We start from the raw sequence: 22,508 nt of genomic DNA on the forward strand, positions 1-22,508 counted from the left end.
CAGAGCAACTGTGGGTTCTGCTGGAGACCTGAATGAAGAACTGGACCAGAATCAGTTTCATTATGGAGAATAGCTCATAATGTTTCTGACGTGTTTAGATTCTGATTAAAAACCATCCTCTGTGATAATGTTCTGTATTACGAAGAACAATTTTTATACGTTTTTTTCTATCAGTAAGTATAAAATGAAATGTTTGTTGATTTTGGGTTGCTGCTTCTTACTGACATCTCAACTAAAGCTAACAAAACTTTATACTGTTTTAAATCCAGCCAATTATTTCTGATACATCAATACTTAATGTCCTAATGAGTCTGTCTGGGGGGAGCTGCTCATGATTCAACTAAAACATTTAATGTCAATTTTATTTTATGCCCTTGAAGTCATAAAACTGTAAAAACATTACTGATACAACAGTGTTGTTAATGATTGCTGTTTATTTGATGTTCATATTTGCTCTTCCCTCCCTGTCATGTCGTTATTGTAAATCTGAATTTGTTTTAATTTCTCATCTGCTTAAATAAATAAAAGTTATTAAAGCAGGCAGCTCCTCTGATGATGGGAGAAGATAGGCCGACCTTTCTTCCTGCAGGTAAACTTTCTTAGTCTGATGCTAATCTGTTCTGCTTCCTTCACCTCATCGGCTGCAAACGCTCCTCCTAATGAAACATGCTGAGTAAAGGAGCTGCAGGTGGAGCGGGGCCAAGGTACTGTTTGAGCAGACAGCAACAACCAGGTGAGGATTTTAGGTAACATGGAACTGAGAGGATGCAACAAAAGAAACCCAAGGGCGTAAATCCCCGGAAGGAGTCGGGGGCGTTCCGGACCCCCCCAATCTGGGAAAAGTCTAGAACCCCCCACCCACCCCCCCCCCCCCCCCCCCCCCCCCCACCCACCCACCCACCCAGAAATCATGAAGGAAATCCCTGTATATTTAAACAATATCAATATAAAAATGCAAAAGAACAAAAGAAATCCGCCTTTTATCTAAGAAAAAATTAAGGATGAATTTTAGGTCCCCCCTACCATCATTAGAACAATGGTTCCGTCCAAAGTGTAGGAGGAGCAACAGCTGAACGGAACAGGTTCGTCAGAACCGCTGGAGAGAGGAGCTAGCTGTTAGCTGCGGCTCTGAACATAAAACCCTCCAGTAAGTAAAAACTTAAAGCAAAAGACATTTTACACCTTTTTTTACATTCACTGCTCAATAGGAAGAAACACAGTAACAAAAATCAGACCGCAGTTTGTTTACTTCATTACGCCGCCATGTTAAACCGCCACGCTATGCCTTAAATCAAAACTAGCTGCATTGCTTTCATAGACTTAGCTTTTTTTTGTTAAAGGTAGCAAATATCTCAATTATATTTAGCCCTTTAACTTTTACATTAATAAGAAGAGTTTGAAACTGGAGGGGCTGAGTGTTAGCACTAGCCGAGAGCAGCTAAAAGAAAGTATGCCTTTATTTCTTCCTGTCTTCAACCTAAGATACATTTTATTAATTGGAGTCACTCATTTAAACTTGTTTTTATTTAGAGTCTTACATTTTGTAAAGGTGTAGCAGAGATTAGATCTGTGACTCGGATCTAAACAACATTTTAATTTTAGTTTTACTTCTACGGGTGTCAACAGTTTGTTGACTTTTTGTTGTACATCACCACTTACTAGTCATTTTTGGTCCTGCAGCTTGAACACACTAAAAACTTTTTAAACCACATTACACTGTAACTTTTCTGACCCCCCAAAAAATTACGCTTAAGAAATTTCCTTGTTTATTTTCCCCCCAATAATAAGATAGGATTTACTCCCTTGAAGAAACCAATAAAACCAGGAACATTAAAAACTGTAGAGTGAAAAGTCAATCTGAAACAGGTGAGTCTATTCAGCGGGAGGCTGGAATGCTGCACTTTCATGCAGAATCCCATTTGAAAGTAAAAGGCAGTTTATTTATGAGATGCAAAAATGTGCGACTGAAGAAGCTCTTCCTCCTGCACAGGTCCAGATGGTCTGGTGAGGGTTCAGGTGGGCAGGTGGCGAACTGCAAACATGGAGGAACATCTGAAGAGCTTTGCACACGGACCTGAGTGCAGAGAAAATGGAGGTGAGTTTAACTCACAGTAATTAGTGGTAGGATCTTCACTAGCAGACAGGAGTCTACCATGAGGTTAATCTGAGGGATAACGATCCTTAAATCCTCAGTGGCTTGATGATGGCGTCTGCTGCAGATGTGAAGGCAGCACATGGTCAGGAGCGCCCTCTGCAGATAATCCTCTCTGGAGTCCAGACTCACACAAACATACACTGACTCTCTGTAACCGACTGTTCGACTAAGATAGAATACTGTCTAATTTGTTCAGAGCTGCGCTGCAATTTGACATCAGTGAGACAGGAAGTGAGACACAGTGGGAAAGTAAAACACATCCACTTCTGGAATATACAAGCAGAAATGCAGTGAACTCGTGGTGGAAGTCCAGCAGTACAGAAAATGATGTTCCTCTTCCACACTGGTCCTCTCCAGTTCCAGCTGCCATGGGGGGGTGGTACCAGAGGAATCTCTGTTTTGGTGCTTGGTGGTTCAGGAGGGCCCTGAGCCACCAGGGGGAGCTAGATCCACGTCTTGGTGGCAGAAGACAGTTTTGAAAAATACAATAAAGTCAACACAAAGCGGTAACAAGAGTAACAAACAACTCAGAAATGATTGTGAAATGCACAAATACCCCTTCTTCTTTTTTGGGGGACGAGGGGGGGTTCCTGACCACAAAAAAGGAAAACAATTGATGACCCCAAAAATTCTTTGTTTTTCTTTTAATGAGGCAGCATTCCAAAGTCATTTTTATGTTTTAGATCTTTAATTTTTTACAGTTTTTATTAAAACCTTCTTCACTCTTGAACATATTTTGTATTTTTAATTAAACAGATCTTAGTTACTTAACTTATCTAATTCTTTCCTCTTAAGTCAAAAAGTTTGAGGTGGAATCTAAAACAAGACTTGTAGTAATTTGTTTCTCCACGCGGGGGCAGTGTTGCTCCACACCATCATGTGGTTGAATGAGTGAGTCAGCCTGCAGAGAAACAGTAAAACTTTGAGAATCTTTTTTATAATAAACTAAATAATCATTTACGGTTTGTTTCCTGATATTGGAGCTGTTTAGCGGAGGCGGCCCGTGTTTCCTCTGGGTCGGACCTGCTCCAGAGTCTCCATGCTCCCTCTGCAGTCACATGACCCGCTTGTTGGGTTCATTGATTATCCTTTCGTTCGCACATCCATGAACGTGCACGCTCCTCTGTCTCTCTGTATTAGCCTCTGGGTGGGCAGGCGACCCGTCAGCCTGCCGGTCCGAGCCCTCGATGGGACAAAGTGGGCACAGTTAATGCTGGGCTGTTGTTCTGGGTTATGTAACTCTATCAGTGGGATCAGCGCAGTCCGGCTAACAGGAACTGTTCAGGACCGTTAAACTCCTGCTTATCCTTCGCAACCATCATAAACCTCTTCCTGCAGATCCTCTTGCCACACAGGGAAACTTTTATTACCAACTCGTACATCTGCAACTCGGGCTGGGATACATTTTTCACCCCCAGCATCAGTGCAGGGAGTTTTCCATCAGTGTGTGTGTGACTGGATGTTTACACAGCAGGCCTGCAGTTTCCTAACAAAGACCAGCTCCCTACATCCATATTTAGACTGTTAGAAGCTGCAGCAACTCAACTGCCATGATTTCTACCCGCATATGGAGAACGTTCTGCTCTGACACCGTCACACTGTCCTTCTGGTGTGGTCACACGGTTTATGTTTGAGCCTGGATCTTGTTTAGGGCCTGAAATAAAAATAATTCTTCACAACTGAGAGAAGCAGCCATTGTTCTTCCAGAGATCTGAGGAAAGCTGCAGATTTAGGCTGTTAGTTTGAGGATTTATAGCAGAATTAGTTCTTCATTCATGCTCACATTGTTTTACAGAAAGTCAAACAATGAATCCAGAAAACAAAACTGTGAATGAAAACATCTTGTTCTTCCTGCATGCATCGCTTCTCTCTGGGTACTCCCAAAAACACGACTGCTGGGTTAATTAGCCTCTGTGTGTGTGTGTGTTTGTTTGTAATACTTTGTGGGGACCATTTTCCTGACACGTACTACGTTGTGGGGACCCACTGCTCCTTGTGGGGATCGTCAGCCTGGCTGATGGAAACGGGGAAACCAGGCCGACCGGAGCAGCAGCATTGATTTAAAAACTCACGCTGACGTTTCTGACTGGGGGAAATTGATCCGACTCTGGTGCTCCAAAGCTTTCAGTAAAATGACATTTAAAGATCGGAAGCGGTGGAAATGAGGACAGCAGAGTGGCTGATTGCTCTCTGTGGTTCGGCCGGTTATGAAAACACTCAGACATCCAGGCTGAGAGCTCAGGATCCGAACTCAACAAGCTGCTTCACCAAGACGAAGCTGGAAATCTACGATTCCTCCTGCAGAAAACACTGAGGACGACCACTGAGCCCAAATATTGATCCGAGTGGGTTATCTTTACCTCATATCACATCTTTGTCTGCTGAACAAGCTGCAGGTTGACTCACTCAAACCTTCATGCAATGAAAACATCTAACTTTGACTAGGCCACTCTAAAATCTGTATTTGTTTAAACTGAACCATTTCGTTTCTCCATTTGTTTGAAGATTAGAAATGTTTAATTGTGACCAAAAATCACAAGGGTTTGCAGAACTTAAGGCTGAATGAAAGAACTTATTAAAATTGGTAACCTAGGCAACAGGCGGGAGAACCACTGGAACCAGAACCACTAGAACTGAGAGTCCAGAACTCGATCCAGTCAGAAGTTCCTGATATTTTTACTATATGATGGATGGATTGTGATGTAATTAGAAGTGAATTGTGCTAATTAATCTCAACCTGTCTTTATAATTGGATTAATATGTTGATATTATTTTAGTCTCGTTAAGACGTTCAGGACATTCATTGGGGATATTTGGTGAAGTGTGAATAAACTGAACTGAGTCGATCCGGTTTATGGAGGTGTTACAGTTTGTGGTGTGAGAGTAAATATTTTAGTATATTCACGAACAAACGGGATAAAAAATTAAAGTAACTTATCCAATGTGATGTTTCTAATCATTCAACTCATTCAGATTAACAGTCAGAATAACTTCAGCTGAAGCAACCAGTCAGTTTCTATTTATTAAGTTTTCTGATGGAAATTCGGTCCCAGGTCCGTCCTGCTGATCGTTTATTACGCTGGGAGATTTTAGAAAGATGTGAAACGTTTGGAGTTCCTCTGCATGTTTTAGGCACTCTGAAGAGACGTGGAGCTGCAGTGAAGATGGGTCAGAGGCATTATGAAACAATCGGTGCACCGATTGTAGTTTTCTGGCCAACCATTGATTATCGATCATTAAAGAGTCTGACCTGCTGATTCTGATTTTGGCCAATGCAGATTTCTTTTGGCTGAAATGTTGCTAAATATAGCAAGAAAGTCACTGACTTGGCAACATTGGGGTGATTCCTGCAAACATGCAGTAACGGCGATGAACCACTACTGCTGCTCTGTAACATCAGAGGTTGATGTTAAAACCTGACGTGGAAAAGATCAGCTTCATGTGTAAGAATCGGCCAATCACAGGTCTCCCAAAGTGAAGGAAACCAGCACAAATCAATCAGCGCAGCTCTATTATTATTATTATTATTTAATATAACATTATTAATATAACTAGAAACCATCCTGCTGCTGTAGAAATTTAAGATAGACTTATTTATTTATTCATTTCATTTTTAAAACAGGAACAGATTAAAGAAATCATGCCTGGCTCAGCGTTATTGCTGGGAACATAAAAACACGTTGACGTCCAACATCACAGTTACTACATTTTAATTACATATAAAATGTTTTTAAGGCTGGTAGTTTTCAGTTGGTAACAAGCAAACATTTCGGTCTCTCCATCTCGTTTCCTCTCACGCTCCAACCTGCCTGCATGTTCTGATGTCTGCCCGGTTCTGCAGCCTGTAATCCCATTACTGCACTGCCCCCTGCTGTGCATGTGTGGCTCTGCAGGCTGACGCTTGTTCTGGTTTTTGATAGTGCAGGAATCAAACCGAGGAGCTGCTGTGATTTTTCTGCGTCCCTCCGTTTGAAGCAGAGCTGCCTTTAATCCCCAGCTTCGCTCCCCCTCAGAGACTCCAACCCTTCCTGTCCTTCCCTTTGTCTCTCTCTTCCTCCCACACCTTCTCCCCCTCTTTCCTTCCATCTATCATCATCCGCCGCCTTCAGCTAACCGGCCTCCCAGCAGAGAATTATGAATAGGATTCAAATCAGTCGAGCTTATTGTCTGCCGCCCCCTCTCTACCTGCCCCCTCTGCGTCTCTGTCCCTACTTTCTAACTTTCTCGTCTGTTTTGAATCGATTGAATCCGACCTGACACCCACATCTCTCAGCTTCCTATGGATTAACCCCTTCGCTGCCTGTCTGAGGCAGGCTGAGGGGAGAGTGAGACTCGTTCTGGTTCACAGATCATTAATCATCCGTTTTCTCCACTTCCTCTGCTGAAAATTATGCAGCTACAAAACCTGGCCATGATCTAATGCTACGGGCTTAGTCAAAGTAACGAGGAGGGAAATAACCCAGAAAACATCTAGTTGTAGGAACCAATCAGGTGTTCCTCCAGGTTCAGCCTGATGAATTTCTGCTGACATTAACTGTTACTTTTAGAAAATTCTCGTTTTTATTTATTTTTTTAGTTTTTTACTGCAGTGCTCCCAGTTCAGATCCAAACCCAGTAAGCAATAAATCAATTCATCTTGTGATAAATAAAAGCAAGATCAATAATTTCCATTTGCATGATGTATCTTTTTTTCTTTTTATCAAAAACTGGATGACTAAAGTTTTCATTTTGATGCTTTTTTCTCTCAGCTAAACCTTTTATTTACAGACTTTCTGATTCATTTTATTTGTTGTTTAGAGACGATAATTTGTCCCAGAAATTGTCGCAATAAACGATAATATTGTTGATTTTAGACCATTTTCAAGAAATATAACAGTAACAGCAAATATCAAACTTAAATTTCTCATGAACATTAGTAAACAAAACAGAAAAACAAATAAAATGAATTATGAAGTTTTTGGTGGAGAGAAATGATAAATCATACAAATGGAAATTATTCAGTTTGTTTTAATTGATCATGCGATTAATTGATTTATTGATATAGTAAAAACGATGTCTGAAGGTTTAGAAAACATCAGACTATTTCAAGTTTCTTAACCTTTTTTGTGTCTCTGCAGTGTTGTGTCACCTTCCTGCTCATGAGAACACAAAGCAACCTGAACGACTCGGATCAGAACCAAACAGAAGCAAAAGCAGCAGCAGAACACAGACCGGGCCAGCACCGAAACAGAACCGGTCCATCTCATCCTCCTGGTTTATCCTGAAGTTGATTCAAGGTGAGAATATCTCCAGATGTTCATCAGATCAGCTGCTCAGCGGGTCAGAACCAGAACTTGGGCTGTTCAGAACCAAGCGGGTCCAGCAGCAGAACCAACGCTGTGCTTAACCTGTCATTTTCTCCTCCAGTCGTGTGGCGACGCACACGCGCGCGTCGCCATGGTTACACGATGTTTAAATATAGGATATACATTAGCAGCTGCTCAGAGACAGCAGGAACACACATTCAGTCATTTTACTTTATTAAAAACAAGATGGAGGCAGAAAACGCAGGAAGAGCTTCAGGCTGAAGTTTGGAGCTGAAGTTTATTTTAGTTTTTAAAGACAAAGTGTCATCCTTCCCTCTGACCATCCGTCCTTCGTTCAGCTCCTAAACTACTGGAATAATAATAATAAATTTCACTACTGGAGGAATTTTAATCAACAAATCAATCAGTTTTTTACAAACACTGATTCTGACGAACCGACTGTCTCAGGGCAGAACTGTTCATTAAAGGGACAGTATCAAGTAAAATCCACTTTTTTACCTTTATGTCCTGTCATCATGTTATTCCTTCATCTAAAACAAACCTGGGGAGTTGAATTGATTTTTTAGTGCTGTAGCTGCACCTCCATTGGTCCAAAGGCGTCCAATCAGCAACCAGATCAGGTCCTTTCTGATAGCTGGAGGTGCTTAAGGCCTGGGAACGCTTCAGACTTGCCCCACTGGTTTCGCTGCAGTGGGACACATGTGGTCTTTTGAAGCCAACGTTTCAGAGATTTGCTCCCTGTCAGCTGCCATGCTGCCACCGAACAAACAGGTTGATGTTTTTCATAAATGGCAGCTTTAAGGAAGCCGCAGCGTATCTTCAGCTTTCTGGAGAACTGATTCATTCCTGCATGTGGAGGCTGAGCTGAAAGATTCAGGGGAACAGCCACCGGTTAATCAGTGTCACAGCTTGAGAGCGATGACTGCAGCAGCGAGGCGGTTATATAATGTCAGACTGTGGGATTCCCAGCAGCTCTGCCTCCTCCACTCAGCAGTCTGAGGAGAGGAGGGGGGGATTGATGTCGGTGATTGCCATCATGAGTGTGAAGCGTTTAGATTGGCCACCAGCTCCTCTGCTCCTCAATAATCCAATAATTACAAGAAGCATGTTAACCGGGATCCCTCTGCTGCAGCTGAGCAGAATCAGACTCGCATCCATAATGCAGCCAGCCTGAGAGCACAGCGGCGACAAATTACGCTTGGAAAGCCAAACAGCAACACATCTCTGCAGGAAGCTTCCCTCTGAAGCAGCAACTGCGGCAGCCGTCACTGGGAGTATTCCTCTGGTCCCCCTGAGGTCTCTTTAAATAAAATATCAGCTCTGTTTTAATTAAAATATCTGGATTTAAAGGGACTCATGCAACTCTGACAACTTAAACTGGGAATATGGTTGGAGGTGGCGACTCCAGATTCAGGCAAAATAACAGATTTCAGACGCAGCCGGTTCTCAAAGACTTGAAGCTTGACTTGGACTTGGAATCTCATCTTCTTCATCGTTCCACCCGTACATGCCATCATCATCATCATTATTCTCTCAGGCTGAGGGTAGCTGCAGAGTCGACGTCTCGATCGATCCTTATAAACATGACGGCTTCACCAACTGGCGTCACAAACTGGATGGACTGGTGGAGATTTCACTCAAATTCAAAGGCACTTTATTCATCCAAGAGGGAAATTAAATATTTTAACTCATATAATCCAAACTTGCTTTACAAACAAATGAATGATGCAAACTCCAAACACAAAAATGAAAAGCAAAGAATGCAAATATAAAATGCTGCAAACACGCTCAACAAAACAGAAGTCCTCCAGACCGCTACGGGGAGTCGATCACCTAATCATACAGGATCACATCCTCTGTAAATGTCACAATTTAAAGCTGCCGTATGTAACTTTTATAAAAAATATTTGTTTTACATATTTGTTGAAACTGTCACTATGAGGGTAAAATATGAGACAGATAATCTGTGAAAAAGTTGAGCTCCTCTGGCTTCCCCAGTGCTAACCAGAAACAACCAATCAGAGCCAGGAGGCGGGTCTTAGTAATGACAATCACAAACTTGTGGCACTGCTGATTTCCCCCTTTCTCTCTGCTACGCTGCCGCTAGCATAGGCTGTTATGAATGCTAAGGCTCAATAGCATAACCATTGATGATGACGGATAAACAGTTTTGCTGGAAAAGTAAGTTGTTTCTCCACTATTAGCACATTTAGCACCGAGTACACGAGGATGATTGACAGCGCTAAGACCCTCCTCCTGACTCCGGTTGCTTGTTTTTGGTTTGGAGCGGTGAATTTATTCAGACGGTTACAGTAGCTCAGGGAGTAAGTGGATTAGACCAATGTTTTCACAGATTATCTGTCTCACAGCAGGGAATTGTTGTCTAAACATGCAACGATTCAGCCAAAAAACAATGAACAAATCAGAACCAGTGCAGCAGTTTATCTGCAGCGATGAGGGCGTCCATCAAGTCTGCTCTAAGGAAGAATCTGAGCTGATGCTCAGCTCAGGAGAACAGGATGAACCAGTAAAATGGTTGAATTTTTTAGCTGTTTTTCAGTGGATAATTTCAGATTTGCTGAATGGAATTGAACGACTCTGTTCTGATACTTTCTGACTTTGCTGTCTGTAGTCCTCGGCTTCTCGCCCGCCGGCTGCAGCAGCAGATATGAATCTTTAAAAACTTCTCATATATGTAGAGTTTTATTTATTCAACAGGGAGAGCGACTTCCTGAAAGAGACGTTGCATTAAAATCATTTCCCCCAAACCTGTAGAGAAGATTTTCTCCCTTTGGGACTTTTTCTGCGCGGTTAATATATAATGTATAATAATAACTTCATGTAGGATTTTTTTAACATATTGAAAAAGGCCTTCCCACTGAAATTAAAGATGAATTGCTAATGCATCAGTGCTCCTGCATGGGGAGGGCTGCTGGCTTCCTCTGCAGAAGCTGCAGGTTTTTGGGAGCAGAATCTTATAGGACTGATCCATTATTCACTCTGTTTCTACCTGAAGATCTGAAGGTTGTCGGTTCAGTTTCTTCACACCGGTTTCACCGCAGTGAGGCTGAACGACTCACCTGGTCAGGACGGATGGCTCCTTACGAACATGACGGAGCTACTTATGACACTGGAGTCGCCAACTCTAGTGTCATAAGTAGGATTGATTTGGAGTGTATGAAGCTGAATTTAAATTTGTCTGCATGATTAACTGGACTGATTAGATTATCTGCATGAATTGGATCCATTTGTCTTCTTAAGTGCTGAGAAATAACATTTATATCCAACTGGTGCTGAATAAATGAACACACAGAGGAAACCTGACAAGCAAACTGAAGGAAATGCACAATATTATCATATATGTGAGCATTAAAACTGAAAATGTGGCAGTTAATACCAACCTGACAGTCTAAGTGTCTGGTACAAACACAAAATAAGCTTTATAAAATGTCTTATGGGGGTTTTCCAAGCTCTGTGAATTAAAACATCCTTCATTTAAAGTATGGAAGCCTAAGGAGGACATGCTTCCTGTGTTTATAAAGTTTTGTCAGAGGAAACTAAAGGCTCCTTTATCATCCAGCATCAGCCTGAAAAATGTCCAGTTATCATGAATCAACTAAAATTGTAATGCATAGAGGTGATAGTCCTTCAATATTTTATTTTAATGTTGCAGTTCAACTAAGTGAAACTAAAAATGCAATAAATAAAGTTATATGTGACGGTGAGCGGCTGCTTTAAGCTTTAAGCTGTTTAATGCGAAGATGATTGTTTGATGCTGCTGCTCAGATTTGTAAACATCTGATCAATCTGCCAGATTTATAAATATATATGCTATAAAATATACATGTGAGAGAACCCATTTAATATGAATTATTAATGTAACATCATAACTGACTGAACTCTTGTCTCTATAATGGTCTATAATAACAACTATAGAGGCTCTAATCGGGGCTTGTGTCCATGAAAGCGACCCGGCTCATTTAAGACCCGACTCAAATTAAAGTTCATGAAGACGCAGCAACTTTAAAGCAGTAGAATAAGATACTTTTTTAATTTCTTTCTTGCTGTCTATAGCTAACTTACTAGCTATAGATAGCTATAGCTAAGCTAGCTAGCTGTCACGTGTTACAAATGTGCACAAGTCTTTTTCTACATTCTGCTAACGTTGAATAAACACAATTTCTCAATTGTGGTGTTTCCATTAAATAATTAATTGAATTAAAATAACACATGGATAAGCTTGTTAATATAAGCGGCTATGTAAACTGCAGTTTGGGGAAATTGTAGTCGGCCATTTTACAGAAGAATGATGCACAACTTTTTATGAACTGTGAGGCTGTGAGCTCTGGTGGAGCTGGTGGCAGATCCATCATCCTCCTGCTACTTCCTGTCGTCTTCTTCGTAGTTTTCTCCAGTAGTAACATCAGGCTGTCGATCATGTGACTCGTGATGTGAATAATTGTTTCCATTACAGTTTTGTGAAAAACATCCACTTCAATACGGCTGAAAAACCACCTGATCCCAGAGCAGTTTTTTTTTTATTTCTGTTTTATTTTAATTTGCATAGTTTTATAGTTAATGGAGACGCAGTTATTCATATCTGGCTCCTCTGGCTGCCCTCATGTCAGACGATACTCATAACTTCCTGGAGCGTCTTTGGCTGAGCTGCACAGCAGAGCCTGAAGAGTCACAGTGAGACAGATGAAACAGACTTTTGTCTCTTTCACCTCCTCACCTTCTCCTCCAAGTCCATCCTAACCTTGTTTTCCTCCTGCGCTCCATCCGTCCTCCGCCTCCCACCACAGAGTGTTTTAGGACTCTGTGGACGGATCATAAAGTGTGTTTTTTACAGCCTCCTCCTCTCTCGCTGTTTATCTCGGAGTGAATGGACGTCAGGAGCTCGTTGAATATTTACAGCGGCCATTAGCGTCTCAGCTCAAAGGAAAACAGAGCAGAGCAAACTCAGGGGAGGGGAAAGAAAGAAAAACCTCCATATTTTCTGTTTTATTCTTGGCTTCACAGAACAGATGAATCAACTGATGATGCAGTGGAACCGCATCCTTCGGATTTCCCTCCGATCGTTTAAAGATGTCTTGATCAACGTTTCTCCAGGCTTTCTGGAGACGTTTCAGTGTTTTTCTTTGCTTGCTTAGCACCAACTTTCAGTCCAGTGTTTGACTCAAGAAATCATCTATGAATTATTGAAGCATTAAAACCGTCCTTAATTTAAAAGATGAACTTGTGTTTAACAGACAGAAAACTGTTGTTTTATATCTACAAAGTAATTCCCAAATTCCTTCATGATAATCTGGACTGGACTGAACTTGCTGCTGACTAGCCTGAAAGAGCTGAGTGGGAGGAGCTGCACCTCGGGGGCGGAGCTTGGTCCACCCAGACATTTTTTACAGCTGAATGGTTGCTATGGAGACTAAAAGATTTCTTAAACATGATTGAAGGAATCAAAGCAACACTCCAATTTGTCTTCTATGAGGAAATATAGAACTAAAACACGGTTTAAACCTAAAAAAAGGTAAATTTTTACATCATATTTACTGTTCCTCTAACTCTGAATAAACATGAGGGCAGGATCTGCCTCAGGCAACAACTGAAAAATAAAATATCAGCGTTTTATTTGTTCTGCAGGAAAATCTCTGCAGCCGAGACAAAAACATTAAGCGTTTAGCTTCTCAGTGTTTGTGCCACAGCGTAGATCTATGTCACACAGACTGAGTTGCTTCATTTCACTCCTGGAGGAGAGGTTTGGATCTGGGTGAAAAGCAGGCTCACCTCTCCGTCTGCTGCACACATTAACCAGAGCGCCGCCATCTCACCGAGACCTGCGGTCACTAAGAGCCGCTCTGAGCAGGTCTAGGTTCCGACCCGACCCGACCCGCCCCGAAATCAGCTTCATTCTATTCGCTGAGGAGGAAGAGCAGAAACCAATCTGGGTCAAACCTTAACTGGGTCGGGCTTCGCTTGAATTAAAGAGGGGCGGGAGCCGCAGAGATCCATGGCTGTTCATCATGGACGCCAAATGTCTGAACCTTCAAGGAGGAATAAAAGGAAACCAGAAGCTCCTGTTTGTTACATTTATTCTCCTGAATCGAGTCTTGAAGCAACAGAAAGTTTCTGCTGAATAAGGGAGACAAAGTTCTTGGATAAAGTTAAAGGAAAAACTCTGAGGCCTTGTTCAAACATAGCCGGATATTTATGTGATTTTGGCCTTTCATCCCATGTAATTTAATTTAATATAACTAAAAATGATTTGTAATGAAAACTCTGGCCAGAGTGAAGATTTGCCAATTCTCCATTTTTGTATTTGCATGTGGAAACCAAAGATTTGGAGGTAAACATATGACAGTCTGTAACAAATACTGGGATCCTGACGTCACGTCTGACCATTGTTTCTAAATCAGATACTGATTCTTACGTTGTTTCAGACACTTTTTACTTGTGCATTTATAAACCCAAATGATGCAACATGGAGGCTCAATGTCGTTCATTGAGAATAAATTAGAGTTCAGGAATAAAGTTTGAACTATTGAGAAAACCAAAAATCGTAATAAAGTGTGAATTTATTTAATGTTTTTGAACCAGAAATCTGGCGCTGACAGACGGCTGCTGAGCCTCAACCAGAACCTTTAGGAACGATTAGTTTCCTTAAAGGATGATGAATGTTTTTCTTCCTCTCCGTATCATCGGTATGTCACTGGGAATCATCCGTTGCTGATCATCTATTATTGATCGGCTGCAGCTGTTAATTATGGATGAGGTTCCTAACGAACGCCGCCGCCGGCTGAGATCTGTTCTCACCTTCCAGGAGAAATGCGACAGAGACGTGATTTCCCCAATAGAACATCGAGTGACAGTGAAGGCACCGTGATGAGTTCAGGGCTCATTTTAATGTAGGAAACTTGTGTTGTTTTAAATTTTCTGAAGACATCTAATGATATTCAGCCTATAAATTTGCATTTCCTGCAATGCTTTAGTTCCCTCAGTTTATGTAAAAACCATGTGACACGGAGGCTAAATTCTCCTCAAAATGGGAAAGACAAGACAGTGAGGCAGTAAGATGATGAATGAATTTATGGAGCGTTTCCCAGGTCAAAGTGAAGGGTTCAAAATAAAGGCAGAGAATCAAACACAGGACATGCAGGACAGGAGACAACCTCATACTAAATATTTTGTTTTTGAACTAAATGTTTAATTTGTTAGCTAAATATTTGGCTTGTGCATTAATTTAGTTTGGAACTCAGACATTTATTAATATATGCATAATATGGTGAAAATATGACTAAAACATGAATATCCAAAATTTTTTCTGACAGAAAAATGGACGTAGAAATAATCAGGTTCAAATGAAGTTATGATCCTAGTTAGCAACACAAGCCTTACAGAAAAAGTCGCAGAAAACAAAAAGTTGCACAATAAATCCTTAAAGAGCAACATTTGAAACCAGACATTAACCAGAAACAAGAATAAGTCATTAAAATGATACTTGAGTCGTTGTAAATCAGAGGAAATGAGCTGCAGGGGTCAAAGTTCAGGAAGCAAACAGCATCAAAGGAGTTTTAATGATGCAACGTCTCGGTTCTGCATCCTGATGCTGATCTGCAGTTCAGCTACAAACTGATCGTCTGGGGAACTGGACCGGACTTCAGCTTCAGTTCTTCCAGCTGGAAACCAGCAATCAGGCTGACCTCTGACCTGAACATTCAGAGCCACATAAAGACAGTTACAAAGTCGGCCTTCTATCAGCTGAATCAGAGGACGAATGTCTCAGCATCGGAGAAACTCATCCATGTGTTTATTTTTAGTCGCACTGATAACTGCAACAGGTCTGACTAAAAAAATCAATGGTGCAGCTGGTCCAGAACGCTGCTGCTGGAGTTCTGACTAAAACCAGGAAGATAGAGCACACTACCCAGTTCTACACTGAGAGATTTTAAACTACTGCTGGTAGTTTAGAAATCACTGAATGGCTTTAGGATCTGCTGCTGTTCGATCAACCTTCAGACCTCTTAGCTCTCTGGTTCTGGTTCTGCTCTTCATCCAGAACCAGAAGCAAACATGGAGAAGCAGCATTCAGCTTCTATGCACCACAAATCTGGGACAAACTTCCGGAAAACTGCAGAAACACTGAGTTCCTTTAAATCCAGGCTAAAAACCCGCCTGGTTGGAGTTGCTTTAAAAACATAATAAATGAAACATTGATCAATGATCAATAATCTGATGTGTAACGACGGCAAAATGCAATGCTTCAGTTGTTGAGTGTGTTTTTATGACTTTGTATTTTTGTGTTTTTATGATGTAATGCAAATTTGAACTGCCTTGTTACTGAAGTGCTGCTCAAATAAACTTGATTGATTGATTCAGTGGCTTCATTCGGATCAGAACAGAACCAATCAGGAGTAATAATCAGTTTAATAAAACCTTTTTTCCTCCCAGACATCATCTCCGTCAGCCTGAGCTGATTTTGTCAACTTTACGTCACTGGAACCTTTAACTTGTGGAAATTGTGGCCCTTTGAGCTGCTTTTGGTTATTATGAAGTCGGGTTAAGAAAACATCCCAGGTTTCCTGACTCAACATCTCCAGAGCGAATTTTTCCGCCACCTGCAGTGAAACCTCTCGCTTCAGGAACAGACCTCCCACCGAACGCTTTTCTTTGAAGCCGCTTGGAAATTTGCAGCCTGTTTCCATCTGCAATTAGTAAATAATTTCAGTTTGAAATCAAAACCAACCCGGAACCAGACGGGTTCTCTGCCTCTGCAGATGTTTTCTGGGCTTCATCTTTAATTCTGAGTGAAAAGCATCAGGTTTTAATGTGAGCTTCGTTAAATCTTCTGTCTGGAGTTTAAGCTGAGGAGAAACTAGCTGCAGGAACGAAGGGAAAGGTGGCAGAGCGAGGATTTACCAAAGGCCACTTCCATCTTCTCTCATTCAGTTTGACTTCCTCCCTCCTCTTCCTCACCCCCGCAGATGCCTTGATCTTGCTTTAGTCTCTTTCCTCCATCCAGAGAATCATTAGAGCTCAGATGTGATGGCTGGGACACATCAGAGGGAATCTGCAGCCCAACGTGTCGAAGTTTCACCTTTTTTCAACTCTTCCTTTCCTTTTCTGATCTCATTAACATTTACATTCACTCCAGAGATCCTCCACCGCTGAGCAGCTCCCACCGTTTCATCACTTTCTGCTGGAGAAAAACTTCTGTTCCTGCAGGAAAACATGTTTATCAGGTGAAGAAAATAAAATCTTCTTCCTCATTTATTACCTGTCTGTTTCTAACCTTCATCATTTTCAGCAGATCTCAAGTTTCTATGAAGTAAAAAATAAGATTAATTAAATTTTCTCATTTTTCAGTGTGATAAACACCTGGAAGCAGAGTTTCAGAAAGGAAGAGCTTCTTAAAGAGACAGAGGCCCAATTTCAAGGCTTTACCTTAGGAAGTAAATTTTTTAAAGTTATACTAGATAAATGTAGTATTTTTATAACAACTTAAGGTTACATAGTTACATGATTGTGCTATGAAATGGCATTATGTGGATGGAAAATACATAACACTGCCCCTTTAAACATCTGCATGGTTTCTAAAGATCTAATTGGATCAACAAGAAAACGCCAAACTTTCATCCTCAGATCCATAGATTCTGATGCTGAAACTGGATCAAAGTTCTTATTTTTAGGTTTTATTCTGAGCAGAAATGTTTGTTTTTTCAGGATAAACCTCCATTCAGCGTTCCTGTAGCAGCAGGACCCTGCAGAGCCGTGGCAGCTCAGACTGAAATCTGCTGCAGGTGCAGATTAATTCAACTTATCACGATTCTTTACTGTTTGGGGGTCTAGAGTTACATCTGTTTAAATTAATTCCTTTATGTTCTCAGCTTGGCTTTGACCCCCTTTATGGTTTTCTCTGTTTTTTTATATTTTGTTTTATTGTTGTTGCTACTGACCGAGAAATCATCAGCATGTGAATATTGAAAAGAGAGCGTCTGTATGTTTAACTTTTTCTGAGCAAAACACCTGCAGTTATTACATTTGCTTTTGGAAAGCATGAAGAAATTCAAGAATGGAAAGGGAAGCGAAAAAACGTGGAGCAACTTTTATATTTTGTTCAGGGGATTAAAGAAAAGTGATGGTTTTACTAGACATCTGCAGCAACACAAGGAAAAGTAAATAGAAATGCTTAATTTTCTAACATCAACCTTTGGGCAAAAGTGACAACATAGCAACCATAGCAACGCTAACAACACTGCTTCAGCTACACAGGGAACCTTTTAAATGAACTCTGCTCTTTTAGCAGCACATAAATTAATTCTTGTTTTAGATGTTTTATGGTCATAATCACATTTCCACTTGGCTCCAGGATAAAGTTGTCCCTGTTACCTCCGTGATCTTTGAAACAGGCTCTTTTGGCTCTGATGGTTTTGGGAATTCCCCCTTCATCCCGACATGGACTAATAATAATATTAAAATGCTCAATAATTTATTGATACGTCCAGGATGTGTGTTTTTAGGAACAGAAAGCTTAACATCTAATACTTTTGATTTTTTATTCAGATCACATAAAAGATTTTTTTTTTTAATATGACAAATATTTATTAGCTTAATCTATCACTGTCTTTTTTATAAATGTATCAAAAATATTGTGCAATTTAATCTGGTTTATTCAGAATGTTTATCAATGTGTGGCTGCATTTAATTCCATATTAGTTTATTGTGGCAATTATTGGTTTAACATGGCAGATGAATAAATTAATAATTCACAAACAGGTTCAGGTCATTTTTACTTTCCAGTCGGTTTAGAGTGATGATGATGAAGGGAGAGCTGATCCTGCTCTTCCTCTCAGTGCTGCTCCTCTTCCTCATTTTGATTCCCAGTCCTGCTTCGTGCCGTCAGCTCTCTCTGAGCTCCTCTTCCTCCTCGCTGACAGATAATCAATGAGCGTGCGCCCGCAGGGGGAGAGGCTCCGGCTGGGCGCCATGGATTTCCAATCGGCCTGTCGACCCACTGAGGGATGGCAGCCGAGAACAAAATGTACCGAGAGCGCTGGGAAGGCTGCGAACACATACAGGAGGAACTACTGGGAAAGACTGGAATTACTGGGACATCTGGGAACCACCAAGAACTGGAATCAGTAGAACTACTGGAAACAACTAGTGGGAATCACTGGGAGCCACTTGGATGACAGGGAACCACTGGGAGCAACTGAGAACACTGGGAAAAAGTGGAATTACTGGAAACCCTGGGAGTCACTGGGAATCCTGAGAACAACTGAGAAAACTGGGGGAAAATCACTGGGAACCATGGGACTACAGGGAACTACTACAAACCTCTTGAAACAACTAGATCGACTGGGAAGCACTGGATTCAAGGGGAACGACTGGGAATCCTCGGAACCACTGGGGAAAGCTGGAAAGACTAGAAATGCTGGGAACTACTGTATATGGAACCACAGGGAGTCACTGGGAACTATGGGACTGGTAGCTTCGGTTGCACCCGGTAGCTTTGGTATCTAGACTTCGTCAAGATGGCGCCGGCGCAGCTGGTTGCCTGCAGACGCAACTCCCGTCGTGTGTGTTTGTGTATATTTGCTGTAACCGATTAAGGATCCGTGCTTGAAGAACCCATGGATCATCAGTTGGGCTTTCCACAATGGCTGGATGTGGTTCTGTCGATGTTCTCCGCGTTCTTCTGCTACTTTTTATACTCTTGGTTGCGGAGAACCTCGCCGAGCGGAGTAGAGGCATTGTTTGCTCGCGTGAACGGCTGATTGCGCTGTGTGGGCCTCTGCTGCTGCCCGGAGACGGGCCTGTGGTTCCGGAGGAGTTACGGAGGAGACGACGGGGCTGCAGGTCTGGAGTTAAACTGAGGTAGTAGAGGAGACGGCGCAGGCCAGCGTTGAGGTCTTTGGGAAATAGGACAGACGAACTCACGGTGCTGGTTAGGACCCAGAAGGAGTACTGGGAGTGCAGTATCTTCTGCTTCACGGAAACCTGGCTGCACTCGCTTATTCCGGAATACAGCGTGGAGGTTCCTGGATTTTCCTTGGTGCGCAGGGACAGGGACTATTCCAAGAGTTGGAAGAAGAGGGGCGGCGGGATTGCACTTTATGTGAGTGAGAGGTGGTGTAATCCCGGCCATGTTAATGTGAAGGAACAGATTTGTAGCCCGGACATTGAACTTCTGGCTGTGGGAATGCGGCCGTGTTATTTACCGAGGGAGTTTACGTCCGCCATTTTGATCGCTGTTTACATTCCCCCATCAGCTGATGCAGCGGTGGCCTGTGACATCATCAGCTCTGCCACAGCCAAACTCCAGACTAAACACCCGGACGTTGTTATTGTGTCTTGTCTTTATGCTGTAACTGCGAAGTAATTTCCCTGCTGGGATGAATAAAGTACTTCTATTTTATTCTATTCTAACCCGTTAGCTCCAGTTGTACCCAGTAGTTTCAGTCGGGCCTGTTAGCCTCAGTCGGGCCTGTTAGCCTCAGTCGGGCTGCTGCCTCACCTCCAGGCTGATGTTATTACAGGGACAGTCATTTTCAGAGGCGCTGCTTCAGCTTCTGCAGCTGGACGGCTAACCAGACGAGCTGCAGTCAATTAAAACTAATTAGAGCTGAGAGTGAGGCGCTGCTGCAGCTCCTGTGGCTCCTGGTCTCAGGTGACATTTCCTGCTGGCATTCAGGGACAGAATCTTCCTTTTTTAACTTCTTAATGAGCCCATTACTGGTTCCCAGTGACCCTGTTTACTGCTGCTGGGCTGCTGTGGTTTGTTTAGGGGGGGGGGGCTCAGCCTCTTTCTGCTGCAGGTTTACATTAAAACCTTCAACCTCTGGTTAACTTACAAACATTTTAACTTTATCTCTGTTCCTGACCAGTTCATTCAGAGTCAAACTTCAAAGCTTCTGATATGTTGTGATTGTAAATATACTGCTCAAAAAATAAAGGGAACACTTTAAGTGTTAAACACCTGTTTAAGTGTTCCCTTTATTTTTTTGATCAGTGTATATATATATATTTTCTTTTTTGCAAGATCATGACTTGACAAAAATTAAGCTTAAAAAAATTCAGGTTTTTGAAAACGTCGTTTTAGGCCGTCGCAACATCCTGGAGGGCCTGACAAAACAGTCAAGAGTTTATTGGACCGTTTACCTTTATGGCCAGCTGTGTTCAGTGATCTGAACTTCAAACTTCATATCATGCTTCTGATAAGCATGATAAGCATGCTTATCATGCTTTCAGATAAAATGAGTGTTTAGTATCCCGGGTTTCGCTCGGTCGGGTTGCAGTGTTTCCACATTAAGGCCGATTGATCTGAACGGCCCTGAGTGGAGTTATGTCATCATCCGCATCATAACTTTTCATATTCACACACAGAAACACATGAACTCAGTTAATGGAATGATTCTACGTGGTTGAGTTACGCTGCAGCAGCAGAAGTTGCTGCAGATTGATGCCAGGGTGGAATGACATCAGCGGTGACATCAGAGAACCAGCTGCTGCTCGTCAAGCTGGGAAGGGTCAAAGGTCGTTGTTCTCCAGAAAGGAAAACTTCTCATCAGCTGCAAGGAGCAGATGTCCAGCAGATTCAGCCTCTTCTTCGTAGGAACAAGATGGCCGCCAGACCGTGGTTAGAAAAGCTGCATCTGGAGGGAGGACAGGAAGTCAGCGTTGAAGCACGGTGGTGGATGGTTGATGATGTGGGCTTTTACTTATCGGGACAGTAGTCTGTATTTCCCATGCATTTTTATTGCATTAGCAAGTAAAAATTATAAATATATCAAATATAATTATGACTGATTATGAATAAATTTTATGTCATAATTTAACACCTTGAAATTGGGCCTCTGTCTCTTTAAGAAACACTTGTTTTTTCTGGAAGTCCGCCTTTAGGAAGTCGTCACAACATGGCTCCTTTATTAACCCTTTAATGGGTTTAGCAGTTCCACCAGGTGTTTGCTAATTGCTGCCGGCTAGTCTGAAGGAGCTGGGTGGGGGAGGAGCTGTGTCTTGAAGGCGGGGCTAGGTCCAGTCAGACATTTATCACAGCTGAATGGTTGCTGTGGAGATTAAAGGAATCCTTTTCAAAATAACATTATGAGAAGATTATTTTTTTAAGTGAATTTTGCAGGATACTGCCCCTTAAAATGGATCATGGTCTCCTCTGTCTTCTAGAGTCGAAGGTCGTCTGTCCAGCAGCTGAATCTGGGTCCAAACTGGGTCATCAGTGGTTGCAGTTGAAGAAGGGAGAGAAACTCTGGACAGAACCAGAACCTCCTGCCTGTAATGATACTCCATGTGTTCAGCAGACCGATGCCACAGCGCCGCAGCAGCAGGTTCTGGTTCTGATTGGACCCATCCTGGATGTGACTGGAGGAACACTCTGTCCTGCTGCAGGCGGTGAGGTGAGGCTGATCCGCTCCGGCCCAGATGTGGAACGTCTGTCCCCCAGAGACCCGTCCTCTGGGACGTCCTGTCCCTCCCGAGAGGCTGCAGACGCTGAGTCAGCGTCGTCCTCAGCCGACTCAGACCGAGGTCAGAGGTCGTCGGATGAACATGTCAACGCCTCCGCTATCTTTGTGGAAGTGTGATGAAATGTCTTCGTCAGGGAGCTGATGCAGCAGCACAGCAGTTCAAAGCACTTTACATCATAAAATTCAAGAATAAAAAGTCATAAAAACAATCAACCGTTGAGAAACCAAACATTTCATTTAGTCAAATTCTGTAATCAAAATCATCGTTACACATCAGATTATTGATCAATGTTTCATTTATTATGTTTCTAAAGCAGCTCTAACCAGGTGGGTTTTTAGTTTAGATTTAAAGGAACTCAGTGTTTCGGTTGTTTTGTAGTTTTCTGGAACCTTGTTCTAGATTTATGGAGCATAGAAGCTGAATGCTGCTTTTCCATGTTTGGTTCTGATTCTGGTTCTGGATGCAGAGCAGAACCAGAAGACCTGAGAGGTCTGAAAGGTTGCTATGACAACAGCAGCAAATCTTTAAGCCAGGGATTTCTAAACTACCAGCAGTAGTTTAAAGTC

The 22,508-nt window shown here is 42.1% G+C and overlaps 1 protein-coding gene across 2 annotated transcripts; it reads left to right on the top strand.

Annotated features, from left to right (window-relative positions):
• Positions 1-1,693: 1,693 nt before the first annotated feature.
• LOC111605885 lies at positions 1,694-22,263 on the top strand. 2 transcript variants are annotated; one of them, XM_023325441.1, is made up of 4 exons: positions 1,694-2,095; positions 7,273-7,431; positions 21,643-21,750; positions 21,865-22,263. In XM_023325441.1, exons 1-4 carry the CDS (start codon positions 2,041-2,043, stop codon positions 22,056-22,058), a joined length of 516 nt encoding a protein of 171 aa, XP_023181209.1. In that variant the 5' UTR covers positions 1,694-2,040; the 3' UTR covers positions 22,059-22,263. The 2 variants fall into 2 exon arrangements, with proteins under 2 accessions (XP_023181209.1, XP_023181208.1); XM_023325440.1 differs by having other exon boundaries at positions 21,643-22,263.
• The last annotated feature ends 245 nt before the right edge of the window (positions 22,264-22,508 follow it).

Source organism: Xiphophorus maculatus, chromosome 20 (genome assembly GCF_002775205.1).
Source record: "Xiphophorus maculatus strain JP 163 A chromosome 20, X_maculatus-5.0-male, whole genome shotgun sequence".
In the NCBI taxonomy this organism is placed as follows: Eukaryota; Metazoa; Chordata; class Actinopteri; order Cyprinodontiformes; family Poeciliidae; genus Xiphophorus; species Xiphophorus maculatus.

What these genes read in the sequence shown, in the direction of transcription:
- LOC111605885 (XM_023325440.1), top strand. Translation starts at nt 2,041, where the DNA reads ATGGAGGAACATCTGAAGAGCTTTGCACACGGACCTGAGTGCAGAGAA. An exon ending in TGAGTGCAGAGAAAATGGAG is followed by an intron (nt 2,096 to 7,272) that starts GTGAGTTTAACT and finishes GTGTCTCTGCAG; the next exon opens with TGTTGTGTCACCTTCCTGCT. An exon ending in TATCCTGAAGTTGATTCAAG is followed by an intron (nt 7,432 to 21,642) that starts GTGAGAATATCT and finishes TCTGTCTTCTAG; the next exon opens with AGTCGAAGGTCGTCTGTCCA.